At 41.5% G+C, this 20,467-nt stretch overlaps 1 protein-coding gene across 3 annotated transcripts in view; it reads right to left on the reverse strand.

The window, feature by feature from the left end:
* The window catches only part of REPS2 (RALBP1 associated Eps domain containing 2), a 202,110-nt gene that overhangs the window by 80,338 nt on the left and 101,305 nt on the right, over nucleotides 1-20,467 (reverse strand). For all 3 annotated transcript variants that reach the window (XM_057719142.1, XM_057719141.1, XM_057719140.1), the window contains exons 7-11: nucleotides 18,108-18,171; nucleotides 15,372-15,514; nucleotides 10,792-10,886; nucleotides 4,526-4,595; nucleotides 2,985-3,038 (exon numbers count right to left, since the gene is read on the reverse strand). In XM_057719142.1, coding sequence (XP_057575125.1) covers nucleotides 2,985-3,038; nucleotides 4,526-4,595; nucleotides 10,792-10,886; nucleotides 15,372-15,514; nucleotides 18,108-18,171 — 426 coding nt within the window. The remainder of the gene's footprint in view (nucleotides 1-2,984; nucleotides 3,039-4,525; nucleotides 4,596-10,791; nucleotides 10,887-15,371; nucleotides 15,515-18,107; nucleotides 18,172-20,467) is intronic.

The raw sequence follows: 20,467 nt of genomic DNA on the forward strand, positions 1-20,467 counted from the left end.
CCGCTGCTTCCCAGAAATATGTGGGCCGAGAAGTCTCGGCCATGTTAAAAGATTGTTCCCCAAACAAGTCCGTGGTGACCGTTAATTGCTTTGTCCACTGCCACTATCTCTGTCTTTGTGCTGGGGAGGGATGGGTGTGAAAGGAGGGACAACCCTGCTGGTGAGAGACAGACAGGCAGACAGATGGGGTGAGGGGTGTGGCTGAGCAGCGGAGACCAGGCCAGGAGTCCCGAGGCTCAGGGACTCCTCCCGGCCACGACCCTCACTAGCTGTGACCTCTCTGAACCTGTCTCCTCACCTACAGAATGAAGATAAGAAAAATCTGGCCCCTTTCTCACACGGAGAGATAAGAAGGTGAAGGCACTTTAAGAACTAAATGTATTCTAGAATTGCAAAATATTACTGTTGCAGAGTGTTCCTAATTTTTCAAGCTTAGAAACCTGGTTTTGAAATTGAGTTCCTTCTTGGACAGCACAGGAAGTGTAGGTGGGCGCAGGGAATGGAAGGAGAGAACTGCTCTACCCGGTAAGACCACGGGGTGGCAGCCGGCAGTGGGGCAGCTGCGAGAATCACCAACAGCAGGCTGAACACTACAGTGTGAGGGCGAGCAGGCCTGATGCCCTCGGCATGACCTGGAGACACACAGAAAAAGATGGCCAAGGTGCAGAGTGGCCTGTTGAGTTAGGCTGGAATGTGATCGTTAGCTAAGAAATCCATTAGATTCCACTAATATGTACACGTTTAGCAATTAAAAGGCCAAGGGTCTGTGAGAAAAATAATGTAACGAGGAATACCCCGCTCCCTGATGACCCGGTCCCACCCCATCTGTAAGCCACCACGTTCTCTTCACCACCACTACGATTATCGTGGGTATGACCACCCACTGTGGAAGGAAGAGCAGAAGAGGGAAATGAGATCCCAGGCAGGGCTGGTACGTCTCCACTGGTTAACAGATCAGAAAAAGCTGGAGAACACGATTCCAGTTAAAGTCTTCCATCAGCCTCCAAGCCCCTGAAAGTCAGACTCAGCGTTTGGAGCATGTGAATATCCACAAAAATGGCAAGGGCAGGTTGGGTCAGAATCCAGACAGAAGCCCACAGGCGGATCACAGCTTCTCACTGAGCTGGGCAGAGGGAAGAAGAATGAGAACTTCCTAGAACACTCCAGGCATGTCATCTTTCCAGGAAACAGAACCAGGATAGGAGGGCAAGCCTAAAGTTTAAGTCTCCAGAAAGCAGCAACTCAAGTGAGGTGAACTGTCCACATGGTATGGACAGCCTTCCAGAATTAGAAACCACCACCTTGAAACTCCTGTGTCTTCCACTAGCAATCCAAACATTCCCCAGGAAAGAGGGTATTAAGTATGCTTTCACATGAGGGAGTCCCTCATATCTACTCCAGAAAGAGCAGCAAAGGGAAGAACAAATCAGAAAGCACATAGTATGCTCCTAGGAAGAACATGAAACAAATTCAGATATACTTCACATACTGTGGCACACACACCCTGATACATTCTGTCTGGTGACACCATGCCCTATTCAATGAAGGGATGTTGAAAACGATGTCTAAAGCTCACACACCAGAGAACATGTAATGCTTATAGAAAAAATAGGAAGTTAATAGCCTAAAAGGCTGTTGGAGAAGCACGATTTGACTCTCCAAATTTAAATAACTTATACTGATACCATAACATGAAGTTTACAAAAACTAGGATGTATCCACTTCATTTCCAGAAAATTAGAGTCAGAAAGAACCTACCTCAGGCGTCTGTCCTGTGCAAATAGAGCATTTCCCACTGTGACGAAGGAACCTGAATCAGTTCCAGAGGCCAAAACTAGGCTTGAGAATTCCTATCAGTTTTGGAGTCATAGTTTATCTACAATCTTAATTTTCTATTTCTTAACATCGCTTTCTAGAGGTAGTGGTTCCCAAAATAGGCTGAACATTAGAATCCCCTGGTGGAGAGGGGTTGCCTAAAAATACAGATTCTTAGGCCCCATCATTGCAATCAATCATATATTCTCATTCATATTCATTCTCCCTCCCTCCGTCCCTCTCTCTTCCTCCTCGTCTCTCCCCCGCTCCCCACTCCTTCCTCTACCTCTACCCCTCTCTCTTTTAAACTTTAAACGAACTTGGTGTTTGGGAAATACTGTAGCATAAGCCTAGACGTATACTGATTCCTTTGTTCCAACTTTAAATAAAGCCTGAGTGATAGCTAGTTAACCAAAACAAACCAAAATGATTTACTTATTAAATATTAAGAGAGATAACAATAAAAGAGAAAGCAGCAACTTCTTTCATGTCCTTATAACCAGAGCTCCAAATAGTAATGCCATCCCTAGCCAGTTTGTTCTGAACGAGGTTCATCTTGGTTCAGTGATGACTCCATGGAGAAAGCTGAGGACACAGCCCCAATCATCTCCACAGTTCACAGACACACTGCTGACTCTCCAAGAACCTGGGCAAACACGACTTTTATTTTTCTCCTTGGAATCCACTCCATGTATAAGCACATTTACCTGCCTTCCTGATGGTGAAAATATAATGAAAATATTTGAGATTTTTACTCTGGAAATGGAAAGTTGCACCTGTGAGCCTCCAGTTGATCCACGCCATCAGCTCCTTACTCTACACAGAAACCACAATGGCTTGTTGAAATCTTCCCAAATCCAAGCCTTCTCAATTTTACACTTAGTGACAATGAGACCCTTGATTCAAACTGAGAGATCCTTGCAGTGAAACCTATATTCAGAACTTAAAAAGAAATCACCCTCTTCTCATACTTGAGAAGAGGGAAGGATTAAAAAAAGAAATCAAAAGGTTTCCTTAGAATAAAACACAAGACAAATATTTGGAGAGAAATATATATATACTATCATAGATGTACCAGTATTCTCACTGAAACTACAGGGTTGTTTAGGGTTTTTGTTTTGTTTTAGAAATAATTACATAAAAAATACATTAAATTGGTTTTCTCCTACCTGAATCCTCAGACATGTCCTTTGGTAAGGCTTCATCCGCAGCACTCTTCAAAGCTAGCAGTGTTTTGTTTTGTTTTTAAAGAACAAGAGAGAGAAAAAAAGAGAAAAGAGAAAAAAATGTTTTTATGTCTGAGGCACATTACATTAAAACAAAGAATCCCTCGTCATCACTTATGAAAACGGTGTTACAAACATCTATAAGCTGCTATTGCACTTACTACAGCAATAAGAGCCTCCTGAAGTATGGTAACAGGTTCTCCTCCTACAGAGAACAAAGAGGTATTTTCAATGTTCCAGAGAGAGCGCCTCTAGTGGCTGGGAGGAGTATTACCAGGAAGTATCAAATTTCCTTGTGTCTTTCCTGACATTCAGAGCAAAGACATCAGGATCTCTCTGGGAGTGAAAGCCAGGCTTCAGGATTTTTAGAGCTCACCAGGTTATCCCAATGGGTAGTCAAGGCTAAGATCCACTAGTAAAGAGAGTAATCAGAGTACATGCTGCTACAGACAACATCCAGGCCTGCCTGCCTCTCCTGAGCAAATACTGAAATAGAGAGCATGCAATTATTCTTTCCTAATGGGAAACATATTTTTCAAGTTTAACTCCCATACAAAGCTGCATCCATGTCAGGTCATGATAACAAAACCTGAAACAGCTTCACTGATTTTTAGTCCCTTCAGATAAGCCTTTCATTCATGGGCAGTGAATCAATATCAGATAATAGAAGGAATACTGGCTTGAGAATTAGAAAATCTTGGTTCTTATCCCTGCTCTTTTTCTTACTGAGCAATGATTCATACTGCCTGAACTTGACTTTACTCATCTCCACATATTAGGTGATAAAACATACCAGCCTCCATTCAATTTTGTGAGGACTGAAAAATACAGTGCATGAGGGACGACCTGATAAAGCATTATGCAGACTTATGGGAGGAGGCAGGGTGTTCCTCCTGCTCTTCTAGATAGACCCAGGCCAACTCACCCCTGTGCTTGATGCTAGCTGTAACACAGAACACCGTGCTGCACTGCTCTCACCGGTCCAGCAAGATAAGCAAATCGTCACAGCCTAACACCCACAAAGTCACAGAGAATAAAGCCCAGGGACAGAATCTCTCTCCAGAAGGTGACTTCCTCGAGGATTAGACCTCTGTACAAATGTGCCTTTATATTGATATTCTAGGACCACATCTGCCAACACAAGATGTTATACTCACAAACTGTTCAGCTTCTAGTCACTTCCTAATTAGTACAACCAGATTCCAATAAAAGGTGTCAGAGTAGCCTGAGGGTCAGCAGTGAGTATATACGTAAATGAATGGGTCGTAATTGAAGGCTTCGGACACTCAAGCTCTTGTTACCACTTTATGAACTATAGTTTCGTGACAACAACTGGAACTACTTAATCCATCCAAATGTGTTCATATATTGAGTCCTCATACGCTCTAGAAGCTAGCCATTCCAAGATAAGCAGATAAAACACACACATATATGTATATATAGGTAAAATGTCTCTAAAGGGAGAAAACTCATTCTTTTCATACCTTGTTTGTCATCACCAGTCACATCCTGGATAGGGACAGGAAAGTCGGCCATGTCTTTAATAGATAGCTTCTTGAAAAAGAAAAGTAAATCGATAATATGAGTTGGAATGGAAATAAAGTGATGTGCACATATGATGAAAATGTTTTTAAAAGCTGTATATCTTGCCAATATTTCTGTCTTCCACAAACCCTGACATTTAATACTATTTCATATTTTTAGGTTTCTAGAAAGGTATAAATTAATTTGTATTGAAAAATTTATAGGACTTCCCTGGTGGCACAGTGGTTAAGAATCCACCTGCCAAAGCAGGGGACATAGGTTCAAGGCCTGGTCCGGGAAGATCCCACATGCCGCGGAGCAACTAAGCCCGTGCAACCCAACTACTGAGCAACTAAGCCTGTGCACCCCAACTCTAGAGCCTGTGAGCCACAACTACTGAGCGCATGTGCCACAACTACTGAAGCCCGCACACCTAGAGCCCGTGCTCTACAACAGAAGCCATCGCAATGAGAAGCCCGCGCACCGCAATGAAGTATAGCCCCCACTCACCACAACTAGAGAAAGCCCCTGTGCAGCAATAAAGACCCAATGCAGCCAATAAATTAATTAACTTAAAAAAAAAGAAAGAAAAATTTATATACAAAGAGGAAAAAAATAATGATTTAGATTGAGGTATATGTGCAGACCACACATTATATCTGAATCTGGTGTGGGATTCAGCCAGAGTCGTGGAGCATTTGCCCACGACTTCAGTCAAGAACAAACCTGTGCTCTAGGTACTTTCTCACAAGCAGAGAGAGGTTCTGACAAGTGACCCCATCATGTGGCTATTTGCCAGACCTCTTATGTAGAGGGTGTTCAACCCTGATTCAAATAGCCTCCTTGTCATGGAATGAGAATTTTACTGATGAGCAGAACAAAATCTTCTGCTAACTCACTTAAGGAAGAAGCCTTCACTTACACTAAGAAGATGAATACCCAAACTAATCAAGTATTCATTAGTTTAAAGTTCTGTGTAAAATCTACTTACTATAATTTCTTATGAACTCTCAATTAACATGGACTCTGTCCTCTGATAAGATTAAAGCATAATACATATTCATATTTGATATATACATATGTAAACAAAGTCTAGAAAGATACATAAAAATTGAAGGGTGATTGGGTAGGTGGGGATAGGGATAAGAGGAGGACTTGTCACTATGTGACTTTTGATATTCTTTTTATTTTAAAGATATTCAAAAAATCAAATAAAGATAAATTTTAAAACTTAAAGGTAGGGTAAATTCCTGGAATTATCCGGTGCTCCAAAAGGTTAATTGGTTTACCTCTCAGAACCTAAACAGCCCAAGAGAGATAAGCAACACATCTGTTTTGAAACCGTTTCAAAGAATGGAGTTACAATACTGCTTGGTGGTAACCTGATCTAGGGTTTAACAATCCACAGGCAGGTCATTCTTGGGATTGTAATGAACCCTCCAGACATAATTTAGAGCAGACAACGTATCTCAACAGTGCTCTTCTTTCATTTTCTTGTCCCATCTGGATCATAAACCAGATCCGTAGCAGAATAAAATAATTTAGGAGTAGAAAATATAGATAAAAAGAAATCCGAAAGAACACTCTTGAAAGAAATTTTAAAATTTTAAATAAAGATGGTAGTACTCCCTAAATTCATCTACAGTCTTGAAGCAATCCTTCTTGCTTTTTTGCAGAATTTGACAGCTGATCCTAAATTTCATATAAAAATGTAAGGGACCCAGGGCTTCCTAGGTGGCACAGTGGTCAAGAATCCACCTGCCAATGCAGGGGACACAGGTTCGATCCCTGCTCCAGGAAGATTTCCACATGCCGTGGTGCAACTAAGCCCATGCACCACAATTACTGAGCCTGCACTTTAGAGCCTGTGAGCCACAACTATTGAGCCCATGTGCTGCAACTACTGAAGCCCACACACCTAGAGCCCGTGCTCTGCAACAAGAGAAGCCACAGCAATGAGAAGCCCGCGCACCACAACGAAGAGTAGCCCCCACTCACCGCAACTAAAAGCCCACGCACAGCAAAAAAAGACCCAACACAGCCAATTAAATAAATAAATTTATTTTTAAAAAATGTAAGGGACCCAGAATAGCAAAAATATTCTTGAAAAAGAAGAACAACTTACCAAAAAGTTACAGTAATCAAGACACTGTAGTACTGGCATAATGACAGACATATAGATCAATGGAACAGAATTGAGAATCCAGAAATAAACCCTTACATGTGTGATCAACTGACTTTCAATAAGCATGCAAAACAATTCACAGGGGGAAACTGTCCATTCAATAAGTGATGCTGGGACAACTCTATATCCATACACAAAGGAATGATGTTGGACCTCTTCTTCACGGCATGTGGATCACAAACCTAAATGTAAGACCTAAAACTATAAAACCCTTAGAAGAAAACATAGGAATAAATCTTCATGACCTTGTATTAGGCAATGGTTTTTTAGATATGACACCAATAGCACAAGCAAAAGAAAGAAAAAAAGAAAAAAATTAGATAAACTGAACTTCATCAAAATAAAAAACATTTGTGTTACAAAGGATACTGTCGAGAAAGGGGGAGGGACTTCCCTGGTGGTGCAGTGGTTAAGAATCTGCCTGCCAATGCAGGGGACACGGGTTCGATCCCTGGTCTGGGAAGATCCCACATGCGGTGGAGCAACTAAGTCCATGCGCCACAACTAGTGACCCTGCACTCTAGAGCCCTCAAGCCACAACTATTGAGCCTGCATGCCACAGCTACTGAAGCTTGCCCACCTAGAGACCGTGCTCCACAACAAGAGAAGCCACTGCAATGAGAAGCCTGCGCACTGCAACAAAGAGTAGCCCCCACTTGCCACAACTGGAGAAAGCCCATGCATAGCAATGAAGACCCAATGCAGCCAATAAATAGGTAAAATTATGGGGAAAAAAAGAAGGGGAAAAAATAAAAACAAAGTAATTAACTAATTAAAAAATTCAAAAAAAGAAAGGAGGAGGACAAAGAAAAATACTTGCAAATTATATATCTAATAAGAGACCTATATACAGAATACATAAAGAACACATACAACTCAATAAACAGCCCAGTTTATAAATGGACAAGGGATATGAATAGATATTGCACCAAAGAAGACATACAAATGGCTAATAAGCACAAAAAAGATGCTCAATAGCAATACTCATTAGGAAATTCAAATCAAAACCACGAGATACCATTCCCACTAGGATGGCTAAAATCAAAAAGATAACCAGTGTAAATTTAACAAGGATGTGGAGAAATTGGAGCCCTCATATACTGCTGGTAGAGGAAAATGGTGCAGCTGCTTTGGAAAGTAGTTTGCTAGTTCCTCAAAAAGTTAAACACAAGGTTTAGTATGATCCAATCATTCCACTCCTCGGTATATACCCAAGAGAACTGAAAACATGCGTGCACACAAAAACTTGTACATGGACATTCATAGTAGCACTTCTTCTAACAGCCCAAAAGTGGAAGCAACCCAAATGTCCATCAGCTGAAGAATGGACAAACAAAATATGTTGTATGCATACAACAGAACACTACTCAGCAATAAAAAGGAATGAAGCACTGATACATGATACAATGTGAATGAACTTTAAAACATTATACAAAGTGATCTCATCGCAAGAAAAAAATTTTTTTTCCTAATTCTTTAATGGTGTATCTATGTGAGATGATGGATGTTCACTAAACTTATCACAGCAATCATTTCAAGATGTATGTAAGTCAAATCATTTTGCTGTACACCTTTTTTTAAGATTATTTTTGATGTGGACTATTTTTAAAGTGTATTGAATTTGTTACAACATTGCTTCTGTTTTAAGTTTTGGGTTTTTTTGGCCTCGAGGCATGTGGGATGCCAGCTCCCCATCCACGGATCGAACCCACACCCCCTGCACTGGAAGGCGAAGTCTTGACCACTGGACCACCAGGGAAGTCCCTACTATACACCTGAAACTCATCCAGTGCTATATGTCAATTATATCTCAATAAAAATGGTAGATCAAAAACAAACATTGTACTAAGTGAAAGAAGCCTGTCACAAAAGACCACATATTATATGTTTCTATTTACATGAAATGTCCAGAATAGGCAAATTCAGAGACAGAAAATAGCTTAGTGATTACTAGAGGCTGGGGGAAAAGGCAAACAGTAGATGACCGCTAATGCTTTCTTTCTGGAGTGAGGAAGATGTTCTAAAATTCGACTATAGTGATGGTTACACAACTGTCAATATACTAAAAACCACTGAATTGTATACGTTAAATGAATATGGTATATGAATTATGTCTCAATAGCCTGTTTACAAAACAAAGAAATCCAGTAATCTAAGAAACGCTGATAAATATGAGTATACCTGAAATTATAATCTTTAATTCTTGATGGAAATAAGTACATGGTACAGTTCTGCTGTCTTTAGAAAAAGATGTACTGCTGAGCAAACTTCTCAAGACCTGAATCAGCTACAGCTCCATTCACAACAAATACCTATATACAGTCATCCCTCACAGGGCTGGTACCAAGATCTGTTTAAACTTCAAGCATGGGGAATTCCCTGGCAACCCAGTGGTTAGGACTCCACACATTCACTGCTGAGCGTCCAGGTTCACTCCCTGGTCAGGGAACTAAGATTCCACAAGCTGCGTGGCACAGCCAAAAAATAAAATAAACTCCAAGCAAGTTTAAAATATCTCCATTTCCAGACTTCACAGCCACCTGTATATTTGCTCCTTTCCTTTTAGACAGATGATAAGTGAGTACTTGGAGAAAAGCAACATGAGGCAGTAAGTAATTTCTCCAAAAAAACAACATTATTTGTCTCTGTTGGAAAGGCAAAGACCATCTGATACCATGACAAGTTGCAACAAAACATTTAGCTAGAAAGAATACAAATTGTGACTTTTTTTTTAGTAACTCATCTAGCAACAACATATTTTACATGCAGGGGTACCCACAGCAAAACAATTTTTTTTAATATTTAAAAAAATTTAAAAATTAAAAAAAACAAAAACAAACAAACAAATGAACAAACGAACAAACAAACAAGAACAGGGAAACTGCATAAGAGAGTTGTAAAGATGTCTGTCCCGGCCTGACAAACTTCTCCGGACACTGTCAGCAACCCCAGAGTACACTGAGGGCGGTGAGAAGGGGCTGACAACCATACCCGCTTCACCATCATACACATCCTACAGAAAAAGAAATTGAGAAAGCCAAAACTCTTCTAATGCACGTCTATCACTCCACCTGAAATCCCTTTCTCTCTTTCCCAAGAGTAGAAATCTGCTGAGGAAAGGAACACGGAGGCTACGACTCAAAGAAAGAGTAGCAGAGAGGCCAAGAGAGACATTATCAGAGGGAGCACTGCAGGAGCGGGCTTGTTCGCTCAGAGAGGAGCCGAGGATGGCATCCACAACACACACTACAGGCACAAGAGCCTCGTGGGGAAGAATAAATAATCACGCACAATCACAAGACATTTTTTAAATGACCCTGTGTCCTGCCTTTGCCTTCTATCATCTTGCAACGTCAGAGCACTGTAATAGGAGCCTGTATACAACCTCCATTTATGAAACATTTCCAGACTTTTTTCAGGGTGGGAACAGCAGCTATCATAAGTTGTCACCACAGCAATCACAATGGTGGTGATGGTGATGGTAGTGCTAATATGAACAATAACCATAAGGACCTCTAAGCACACGGCTAAGCCCCTGTATCGGTGGCCCAACGTTATAGGAATTCTTCAGGTTTCTCTTGAGGATCATCCAAATCAGGCAGCTGGGGATGTGATTTGGGGCCATCATACATAGTTCTCAAACCTCCTCTCAGAACTGTTCTGATTTGTTATACCTTGTTAATACTCAGCTACTAAAAATAGAACTTTACAATGTTTACTTCAGAATTAAAGCTTGGTTAAAGTAAATAACCTGGCTTGCATTTTCTGGCTTAGTTTGGCTATACCTAAATTTTACCTCTAAAAGGTCAAGAGGCTACTTTGCTTTTTTCACCATATCTAGTTTTAGAGAGAAAAGAAAAAAAAAAAAGATAAGCATACATATATTTGGTGTCTGGATTTGAAATGCTGGGCTTCAAAGTAAGTACTAAGTATGAAGAGAAAACGTTATGAAAGCGAGTTTTCCAGAGTTTGTAAAGAACATCAGCTAAGGGATTTAACTGTACACACATTCTTACTTACTAACATATGAAGATCTTTTACCTCCATCCGATTCAAGTCATGGGGCTGTTGGTTTGCTGGCATTGACTCAGAATAAGAATCAAATAACGGACACTCCCACTTGGGCTTAGGAAAGGCTAAGAAGAAACAAAAAGAATACATGAGAATATATACTACAGGCGTAGTGGTCACTGTTTCCTAGCAGCTTTTCTGTGCTTGGTAAATAGAACAACAAAATTGGCCAGCTCCTATATACTAGAGATGGCACTAATCACGCTGAGGTAGCATTTCAAGTTCTTTACATATACAAGCTGGTACTTCTACCATGCCCACTTTACATGCGAAAAAACTAAGAAGCAGCGAAGGTAAGCACCTTAGTCAAGGTCAGAGAGCCAGTAAATGAAGAGCAGGGACTTGAACTGCCAGCAGTCCTGCTGGAGGGTCCATGCTGTCAGCATTTCATGTTGTAACACAGAAGTCATTTTCCACCTTAACAATCACTATCACAATACTTCAGTTTTAACTATGCTACTAGCAGTATTTTTAAATGGCAGTAACTATGGTGATAGTTTGAATACCATAAACATTAAATGAAGAAATACTTCATCTTAGCTATTACTATTGGAAGCAAGTAGACAAGATCTTACAATGATATGCGCCAAAGAAAACTTTATGAAATACTCATTTCTTTTGGTTAGCACAAGTTCTTGCTGATTTATAACAATGAAATAAGAACCGCATTATGGGTTTCTTCCAACATAGTACAGTGACAGCAGCTGGTAGTTGGGTAGCTAAGTGGATCCGCATAAGAAAAACCATGCTCCCTGGTAAGCTAACACTGAACACTCACACTATTTCTTAGAAGCAGATTCTATTTTACCACTTTCGTCACAAAGTAAGTAAAAAAGAAATGTCTCAACAGCCAGGAAAGTTGTCAATATTCCAAAGAGGAAAAGCAGACTGGGGTAGACAGTAAACAGAAGCTACAAATCAAATTTGTCAAGACCATCTATTAAGAAATTAAAATTTTAATGCCATATTTAAAAAAAATTTTTTTGAATCAAATGTTAGAATGGATTGGCGTTGTTTTGAATCCTTTCTCACCCTCCCATCCCACCAGGGTTTGAAACAGCAACTTCCCTCTCAGTAAAGTAGTGGCCACCAAGGAAGAGCTGCCACACGCAGCTGAGCACCGGCACCTTAACCCTTTCCTCCGCTTCCTCTGGTCTGCATTTCTCTGATAGCAGGTGGGGCTAACCTTGGGCCCAGGTGATTTTTCTGACTATACTAGGTGCTCTCACTCTTTCCTTGGTAAAAACTCAACAAAACACTTTTCCAAGTCTCTACCATCCCTCAATCCAGTCCCAAGAGCAGTTTTAACCAAGATAAGATTTCTCTTTCTAGTTGACCAATCAGTCACCTGGCTAGAATTATACAACTGATGCCTTATCATGAGGGGGTCTGCTGCATCGTAAGCTAACACTTTCAAAAACTACCAAAGCCATCAATTCACTGCTAAATCTCCCTCCCATATGCCCCCATCTCTGCACCTCCACCGTCACTTCCCAGTGCCAGCCTCCCACGGCTCCAGACTGGACTGCCGCCATAACCTGCTCTTCCGCTCTCCACCCTTGATCCTCAAAACCTGCTTTCTGGTCAGCAACCAGCATGACCATTTCTAACAGCAAATCTGATTGTGTCCTTTCCCTGCTTCAAACACATCGACATCCTCGCTGGTGACCTGTTCCCCACCTTCCTCTTCAGCCACAGCCTCTCGGGCCCTGGCTCTCTGAACTCCAGCCACCATGGCCTGAAGTTCACATGCCTCCCCTGCTCCAAGCCCCTACTCAGGGAGGGACTCTGCAGTGTACCTGCTGTCCCCTATGTCCAGAGTCCACTCTTCCCCCTTCTTCACCTGCGGAGCCCTTACCTTACCCTTCACCTCTCAGGGCAAACCTTTAAGGACATCTTCCCTCCAGTCCTGCACCCTCTGACTGCAGCTGTATTTCCCCTTCACAGCACCCACCACTGGCTCCAACGACATGTATGTGGGTTCACCATCAATCCTTCAACTGCCGGCAAGTCCCATGATGGTAGGAACTCTCTTTCATACAGCACTCTGACCACAGAGAATAACACAGTGCCTCTGACATAGTACGTAACCAGTCAGTATTTTTAACAAGCTATAGGGTAAAAATCTATAACAAAATCCAACCAGTCACCTAGACATGAAAATATCCAAAAGCCCATGAGAAAGCCATCAAGTAATCCAATGTTTCCTTCCAACTCTGCCCTTTAATTTTCACTGTTGGGGAAAAAAGTCAGATACAACAATTCTTGTTTCATTATTTTATTGAAAACAAGCTTAGATAGTTGCAAACGCACGATGATATCAACCGAATTTTTACTCTTCACCAATACTGTCAAAAACTGGATTAGACTTGTTTTAAAGGCCAAATATAGATCAATTTGAAAAATGTTGGAACAAGATAAGAGCTAAGTTTTTTAAAAAGGTCAAATTTGACCAGACAAAAATGAACAGGACCACTCACATTTTGCAAAGCCTAAAAGCACAGAGAAGACCCAAATAGTTCTGGCCATTTTCTTGAACCAAATACAAAAACAAACAAGGGTGATAAAGCATTTAAAAGTTCCCTACTAAAGCCTTAGGGTTTGCCTAAAATATACTATCACTAAGTTTGATGGGGTTTTATGAGGTCTCTCATGATTTTTGTTAGAACTATACAGTAATTATTTAAGATTAATCCCACAAACTCTAGAAATGATGTGCAATTTTTGTATAATTGGAGGGTATGTGGTGGGCTCTTCTTCAGCTGTTTCTATACAAATGCATGCTCCATAAAAGGCCACGAAGAAATGGGGGGAGGGGACTTCATTCAAAATGAAGGGAGATGCTCCTGACTGAGGCTCTATTTGGTAGACTCTCCTCTACTGTGTACGTGGGGCGAAAGCAGCCATTTGCAGCAATAAAGGAATCAAGAGGCTATCTCTCTTTTGTTAATACACTTTTTGCTCAGGGCTTTCAGACTTTTAAAAATTTCATCAGTGACTTTTGAAAACAATCCATGAAACACCTGAACACCTACAAAGTGACTCAAACAATCATGACACCCGGCCTAGGTTCCATGGCCACACCACGTAAGAACAAGAAACAGCACTCCTCAAGACCCAAAACTGGAAAGAGAACAGGGAGAGCGAGACAGAGACAGGGACACAGAGAGAGACACTAAAGAGGAAACAGAGCAGTGTGTCATGCTGCCCAACTGCAAACTAGTTCCTGGGGACCCCTGAGGGTCTCCCCCAGCCTGTAAGGAAAGGGAGCAGGCTGGAGTTACAGCCCACTGGAGTCAGAAAGCAACTGCTATCAGCGAAGCCCAAGCTCTGAAAGAGCTTTTGCTCTCCGAACGCTCCCCTCATACATTTTCTGAGGGCCTCTGGGCAGGATCCAAGAATGGGTCACGCTTCCCCCAACATGTTTACCTGTCCCTGGCACCAGCCACATACTTAAGTCTCCTCCCTTTAGTGATGAGCCTCCACCCCTTCACTATCTAACACAGAATGACAGACTTTTTATTGAAGAGTCAGAGAACCCAAGACTTAGATAAGTCACTGGCCACTTTGAATCTAGTGCCCTTATGAGGAGGGGACAGGACAAGATAAACTAAGGCCTTTCCAGATCTAACCACAAAATTTGTGCCCTATTCATGACTAATCACATTTTCTTTAGACACTGGTTCCCTCTTGCCAATAATCACCAACGACTAAGCGCTCCTGTTTTAGAAGCACTCCCTAAAAAGTGAGAAAGGCTGTTGAAAGCACTAGGTGTTTCTGGACCCTTTCGATAGAAGCTATACTTCTGTGAGTAAAAGAATTCACCTCGGAAATCAGCCCACTGCCCCTGAAAGGGCAAGAGACACTATTAATTTTTTCAGTCTTCCAAAGAAATTAATACTTTGTGTGAGTCCAAAGGTTGGACTCACCATGACTCTTTCCCATCCAAACAATTCAGGGGTAACTTTTATTAATGAGAAAGACAAAGAGAGTTCTATTCCAACTTTCTGGCATGCTAGAATGTTCTATATCTTTATCTGACTGCAGTTACATGGGTGGATACATATGAAAAAAATCGAGTGTACATTAAAGATTACAGCCTTTCATACACTTCACTGCATGTAATTTTTAAACTTTTTCATCAGGTACAGGAGTCCTAGTCCATTCCATTGCCCAAGGCCATTCGGGGACACTGGGATGGGCCTAAAGATGCCAAGTCAGCATTCACTCTACAGGAAGATATTCCTCTTCATTTTTTTTTATCAGCTGGGTGTTCAGCCTGGTCCACAATTTTCATGGAAGGGTAAGTGACCTTGGCTCAAATCCATCTAGACAGTACTAGAATGGAAATAAAAGATGACTCACACTTACCCAGATCATCCCTATGACTCACACTATAAGCTGTGAAAGTCTAATATCAGTTAAAGGACAGAAACTATAGATACAAAGGACTCCTCAAAGTGTCTGGACACCATCTTAAGAAAACAAAAGTTTCTTACAAGGTCTGGATAGGAAATGCCTAAGGTTTGGGATTTATGATGAGGCCTTACCTGCTTGCAGGTACTCTGGCTGCAGAGTTGGAGGCAGGCCCTCGGGCAGTGGGTAGCCGTTCTTCCGGGCCACAATGAGATGAAATGCAGCACAGAACTCCGGCAGGGTCAGGGCTCCATCGCAGTCGGCATCACTTAGTTCCCTAAAGATAGCAGATGTCATGAGTGCCTAACACAGGGCTCAAAGGGAAAATTACTCCACCTCAAACATGCAAACACAAGTCCCAGGCCCTCTGGTGGTGGCCCTGCAGGGTCCCCAAAGCCATATAAAATCTCAGGGGGCCACATGGAGGAAGAAAAGTTGACACCACTAGCATGAGTAGCACTTTATAAATAAAAATTTAAATTCCTCAGGTTCTCCAGTATATCTGTTTTATAACAGAGTACACAAGCAAAACACTATGGGACGAAAAGGAGAACAATGCCCACAATTCCACAGTGAGCTGACACTCACTCAGTAACTGTGCGCTGTGAAGAGCCCCACGCTTGGTGCTCAAAGCAGTCAGAGGAAGGGCTGGTCCTGCCCTTTCACTGGTGTCCTGACCACTATTCAGTTACTGGGGCTCAAATATAAGCACTTCATTTTTCAGCTTTAAGGAAAAACTTTGAACTTTTCAAGTCACGTAAATGTTGTATCAAGAATTTGCTTGAGAATTCCCTCCTGGGAAAACACAAGTAAGCTCAGTAAATGCTGGCTGAATTACATTTTCAGATAAAACTAGCAACTAGGGAAGGCTGGAACCAGATGAGATGGAAAGGAAGAAAGGAAGAGGCTTGAAAAGGCTTATCTTAGCTTCAGCCATTGTTTCCACTGAAAAGCAGAGACCTACTTGCCAAAGTAACTAAGACCCCATAAGCTCAACCAGTCTCTTAGGTGTACAGAGACAAGTACGCTTGTGTTAGGACAAGCAGAGAGAGAAGGCACATACAATCACAGTAGAAAGGGGTTACTATTTGAAAGAAAAACCATGAAGGTAAGCTCCGGAACTTTCCTTTGGACCCTTCACATCCTCCTCCCCCTTGAATATTCAGAAAGAACCAGCTCTCCAGGGTGAGGAGCCAGGGAACTGTTTCAAACGCTGGGTGGAGAGAATCCCACAAAGCTTACGTGGATATGTCTCGACAAAAAGATAGGAACCCTCATGCCAATAATGTCAAAACTAGGAATTCTGCCAAAACACACTATATTCTTTACAAAATGATAGTTTCTCTTTTTTCCTAGCTTTAAAGCCTAATAAGGCTTGCCTTTTTTTATTTTTAATGCTTGAATATATTGCTGAAGAACCGAAATTCAGCTCAGGATCCCAGATACAGTGGCATTCACAAGGGTCAATGCAACAGTTTTCCAATATGATGCACAAAACATGACAAGCAATTTTAAATCCTATTATAATTTTTTGTAAATTCCCATGAAAAAAGTTTTACATAAATATTCCAATATTTTAATTTTATATTTATAGCAGCGTGGTCTCCCACCTAGTCTTGAGGAAGAATAGCCTACACGCAGCTGGGAGTTTATAGAGGCACCAAGTGTTTTCATAAACGCAAACAGAGCCATCTGGACCAGCCAGCACAGCCCTTCTGGAGCCGGGGATGGAGCCCGCACGGCAGCAAAGCGCAGTGCACGCCACAGCTGCAAGCCTGAACCAAGGCCCAGCTGATAAACACCAGCCAAATTTACGAAGCTCAGAGGCAGTGAAAAGAGTCAAATTTAACTTAATTCCAAAATATCTGTGGAACTTCTGTTCACCTGGCCTCATAAAATATTATAAAGAATAGCTTTTCAAGGTTCTCTGGTTACTTATACTACATCAAGTAGAAAAATCTGAAAATAAAGCACATAAGAGGGAAATTCTCATACGCTCACACAACTGCTTAGACTGAAAAGGCATCTGGGTGAGGATAACAATTAGCAAATTACTTTTTAAATAAGAGCTAAAATAGTGTATAGTATGTGTCAGACACTATTCATTGCGCTTTTTTTTTCTTTTGTGAGCTCTTTACTGGAATATAATTGCTTTACACTCTTGTACCAGCTTTTGAGGTACACCAGAGTGACTCAGCTGTATTTATACATATATCCCCATATCCCCTCCCTCCCGCGACTCCCTCTCACCCTCCCTGTCCTGGCCCTCTAAGGCATCACCCATCATCGAGTTGAGCTCCCTTTGTTATACAGCTTCCCCTTCACCCCCTGCCCCTCAACCCCGTGTCCTCCAGTCCATTCTCTGCACCTGCATCCTTATTCTTGCCTTGTTATTGGGTTCATCAGTACCTTTTTTTTTTTTAGATTCCGTATATATGAGCTAGCATACAGTATTTGTTTTTCTCTTTCTGGCTTACTTCACTCTGTATGACAGTCTCTAGATCCATCCATGTCTCTACAAATGTCCCAATTTCATTCCTTTTTAGGGAATTGTATATACGTGCCACATCTTCTTTATCCATTCATCTGTTGATGGGCATTTAGGTTGCTTCCATGTCCTGGCTATTGTAAATAGTGCTGCAATGAACACTGTGGTACATGTTTCTTTTTGGATTATGGTTTTCTCTGGGTTCATTGTGCTTTTCATATCACTTATTTAATCTTCACAACAACCGTAATCTAAGTTCCAATCATTCTCTTAGTCTGTTTTTTAAAAATTTCAGAAGATAAGATTTTTAAAATGCAAAAGTAGGAGCGAAGGGATGGCTATGGATAACAGCATTACACTATGAGGCATTAACTGTACTTACCATATGTAGGAGAGCTCTGGAATGGAAAGCTTTGATTTCGTGAAGAAGTTCTTGGCCACAGAACCTGTCAAGAGCCAAAGTTTAAACATCATTAATTACTTACCTAGAGCAGCTTTTATATTTACATGTAAATTTTTTTCATTCAGCAATCCCTACCATATAACAACAAATATGACAATTATTCATCAAAGCAACTACGAATTGTGTGGCTAAAAGCAACATACAAACAGCTTTTAAAAGAATATGTAAATTAGAATAGGGCAAAAGAAGTAATGACATACTTATTATGATATGAAAATTATATAAATTCCTTCTTCGTTTTTCCTGAAATCTGCAAAATTTACTAAAAAATTCAAAAGATAAGTATCAAAATTATTACAGTAAAAATCTGTCAAGCACTTTTAATGAAAGGCTGTGAAAGTAATACACAATCATGGTAGGAAACAGCAAAAAGAAGAAAACTAACACCATTAATCTCATCATACTAGAGATACGATAGACATCTTGGGAAAGCGTTTCAGTGAGATTTAAGATCTCTTGGTGGCTCTTCAAGAATCATATCCAGGGCTTCCCTGGTGGCGCAGTGGTTAAGAATCCGCCTGCCAATGCAGGAGACACAGGTTCAATCCCTGAGCCGGGAAGATCCCACATGCCACGGAGCAACTAACCCCGTGTGCCACAACTACTGAGCCTGTGCTCTAGAGGCCGCGAGCCACAACTATTGAGTCCATGTGCCGCAACTACTGAGCCTGTGCTCTAGAGCCCGTGAGCCACAACAAGAGAAGCCACCGCAATGAGAAGCCCACACACCTCAACAAAGAGTGGCCCCCACTCTCCACAACTAGAGAAAGCCCGTGCACAGCAACGAAGACTCAACACAGCCAAAAATAAAATAAATAAATAATATAATAAATCTTAAAAAAAAAAAAAAGAATCGTATCCAGGAACCTCTTGCTATTTTGTTTATTCACTGCAATTTACCAATATCAATAGAAATCAGATAATCATTCCATTTTACATGTTACATAGCTTCAAGTCCCAAATGCATTTAAAATGTTTAGACCCAATCCTTGCTGAGACTGAAATTTTTATGCTTTCCGCTCTCAAAGCACTTTCACAATTCAAAGCCTCAATTCTAACACAAAGACCAGTCAAATCAAAGCCCTAAATTCTATTCTAAACTGATAAAGTCAAGTCTTTCCTTAGCGATCATGAGTCTTCTAACTGGCCTTAAAACAAAGGATTATAATGGACCTTAAAGCAGACTTATTTTCCTTTCACAGATGAAAGATCAAAAACAAAGTACCCTATAAATGAATGAGCCTTCACCCCAAGAGCATCCTGGAAACAATGCTGACACAGGACTGCTGGCCATCCACGCAGCCTCCTCGTCTTGTCAAACATTTGTCAGAAATGTCTTGAAAGCTTATTTGCCAGCTATTTTATAGACAGAAAGGCATTCTCCCCTCGTTTCATTCTTCTTTTCCCTCCCTGATCTCCTTTCTTCAAAGTATAATAGGCTCAAACCCACAGCTAAAGACCTGACCTGGTCTTCACACAGTAGAGAGAGACTGTCGTCCCGTGGTGTCCCAGAGCACTTCAGTGGCGCCCACAGGGAAGCTGACGGCTAACAAGTTCAGAGAAGGAGCACTTGAGGAAGCCTGAGTGCTCCCTCCTTCGGTGTTGACAGAAGTTCAAACTGGGAGCTGGAACCCTCACCCCAGCCCCACCCCCAAGCAACAGAGAAACCCCAAACCAGCTACCTTTCCTTGTTCTCTCCAACCATTTTTGGATCCACTTGAGAGCCACGTGTGGGGCAGAAGAGGTAGAAGGGAGACTTAAAAGCTGTCAGCAAAGATCAAAACCATGAATCCAGACTTTTTCTTACAAGGGGTCTCTCAGCTCAGTAAACTACAGCTATACACAGCATTGATCCATCAGTGACCAAATGTTAACACATCCGATATATATAGATCTTTAAAAGAAAAATAAAGACCAGTAACCCATTATAAAAATGGGTAGGGCTTCCTAGGTGGCACAGTGGTTGAGAATCCACCTGCCAATGCAGGGGACACGGGTTCAATCCCTGCTCCAGGAAGATCCCACATGCCGCGGAGCAACCAAGCCCACGCACCACAACTATTGAGCCCGTGTGCTGCAACTACTGAAGCCCACCCGCCTAGAGCCCGTGCTCCGCAACAAGAGAAGCCGCGGCAATGAGGAGCCCGTGCACCACAATGAAGAGTAGCCCCCACTCACTGCAACTAAAAAGAAAGCCCGCACCCAGCAAAAAAGACCCAACACAGCCAATAAAATAAATAATAATAAAAAAATGGGTAGAGCTATGAGAGTTCAAAGAA

Source organism: Hippopotamus amphibius, chromosome X, assembly GCF_030028045.1.
Source record: "Hippopotamus amphibius kiboko isolate mHipAmp2 chromosome X, mHipAmp2.hap2, whole genome shotgun sequence".
Lineage (NCBI taxonomy): Eukaryota > Metazoa > Chordata > Mammalia > Artiodactyla > Hippopotamidae > Hippopotamus > Hippopotamus amphibius.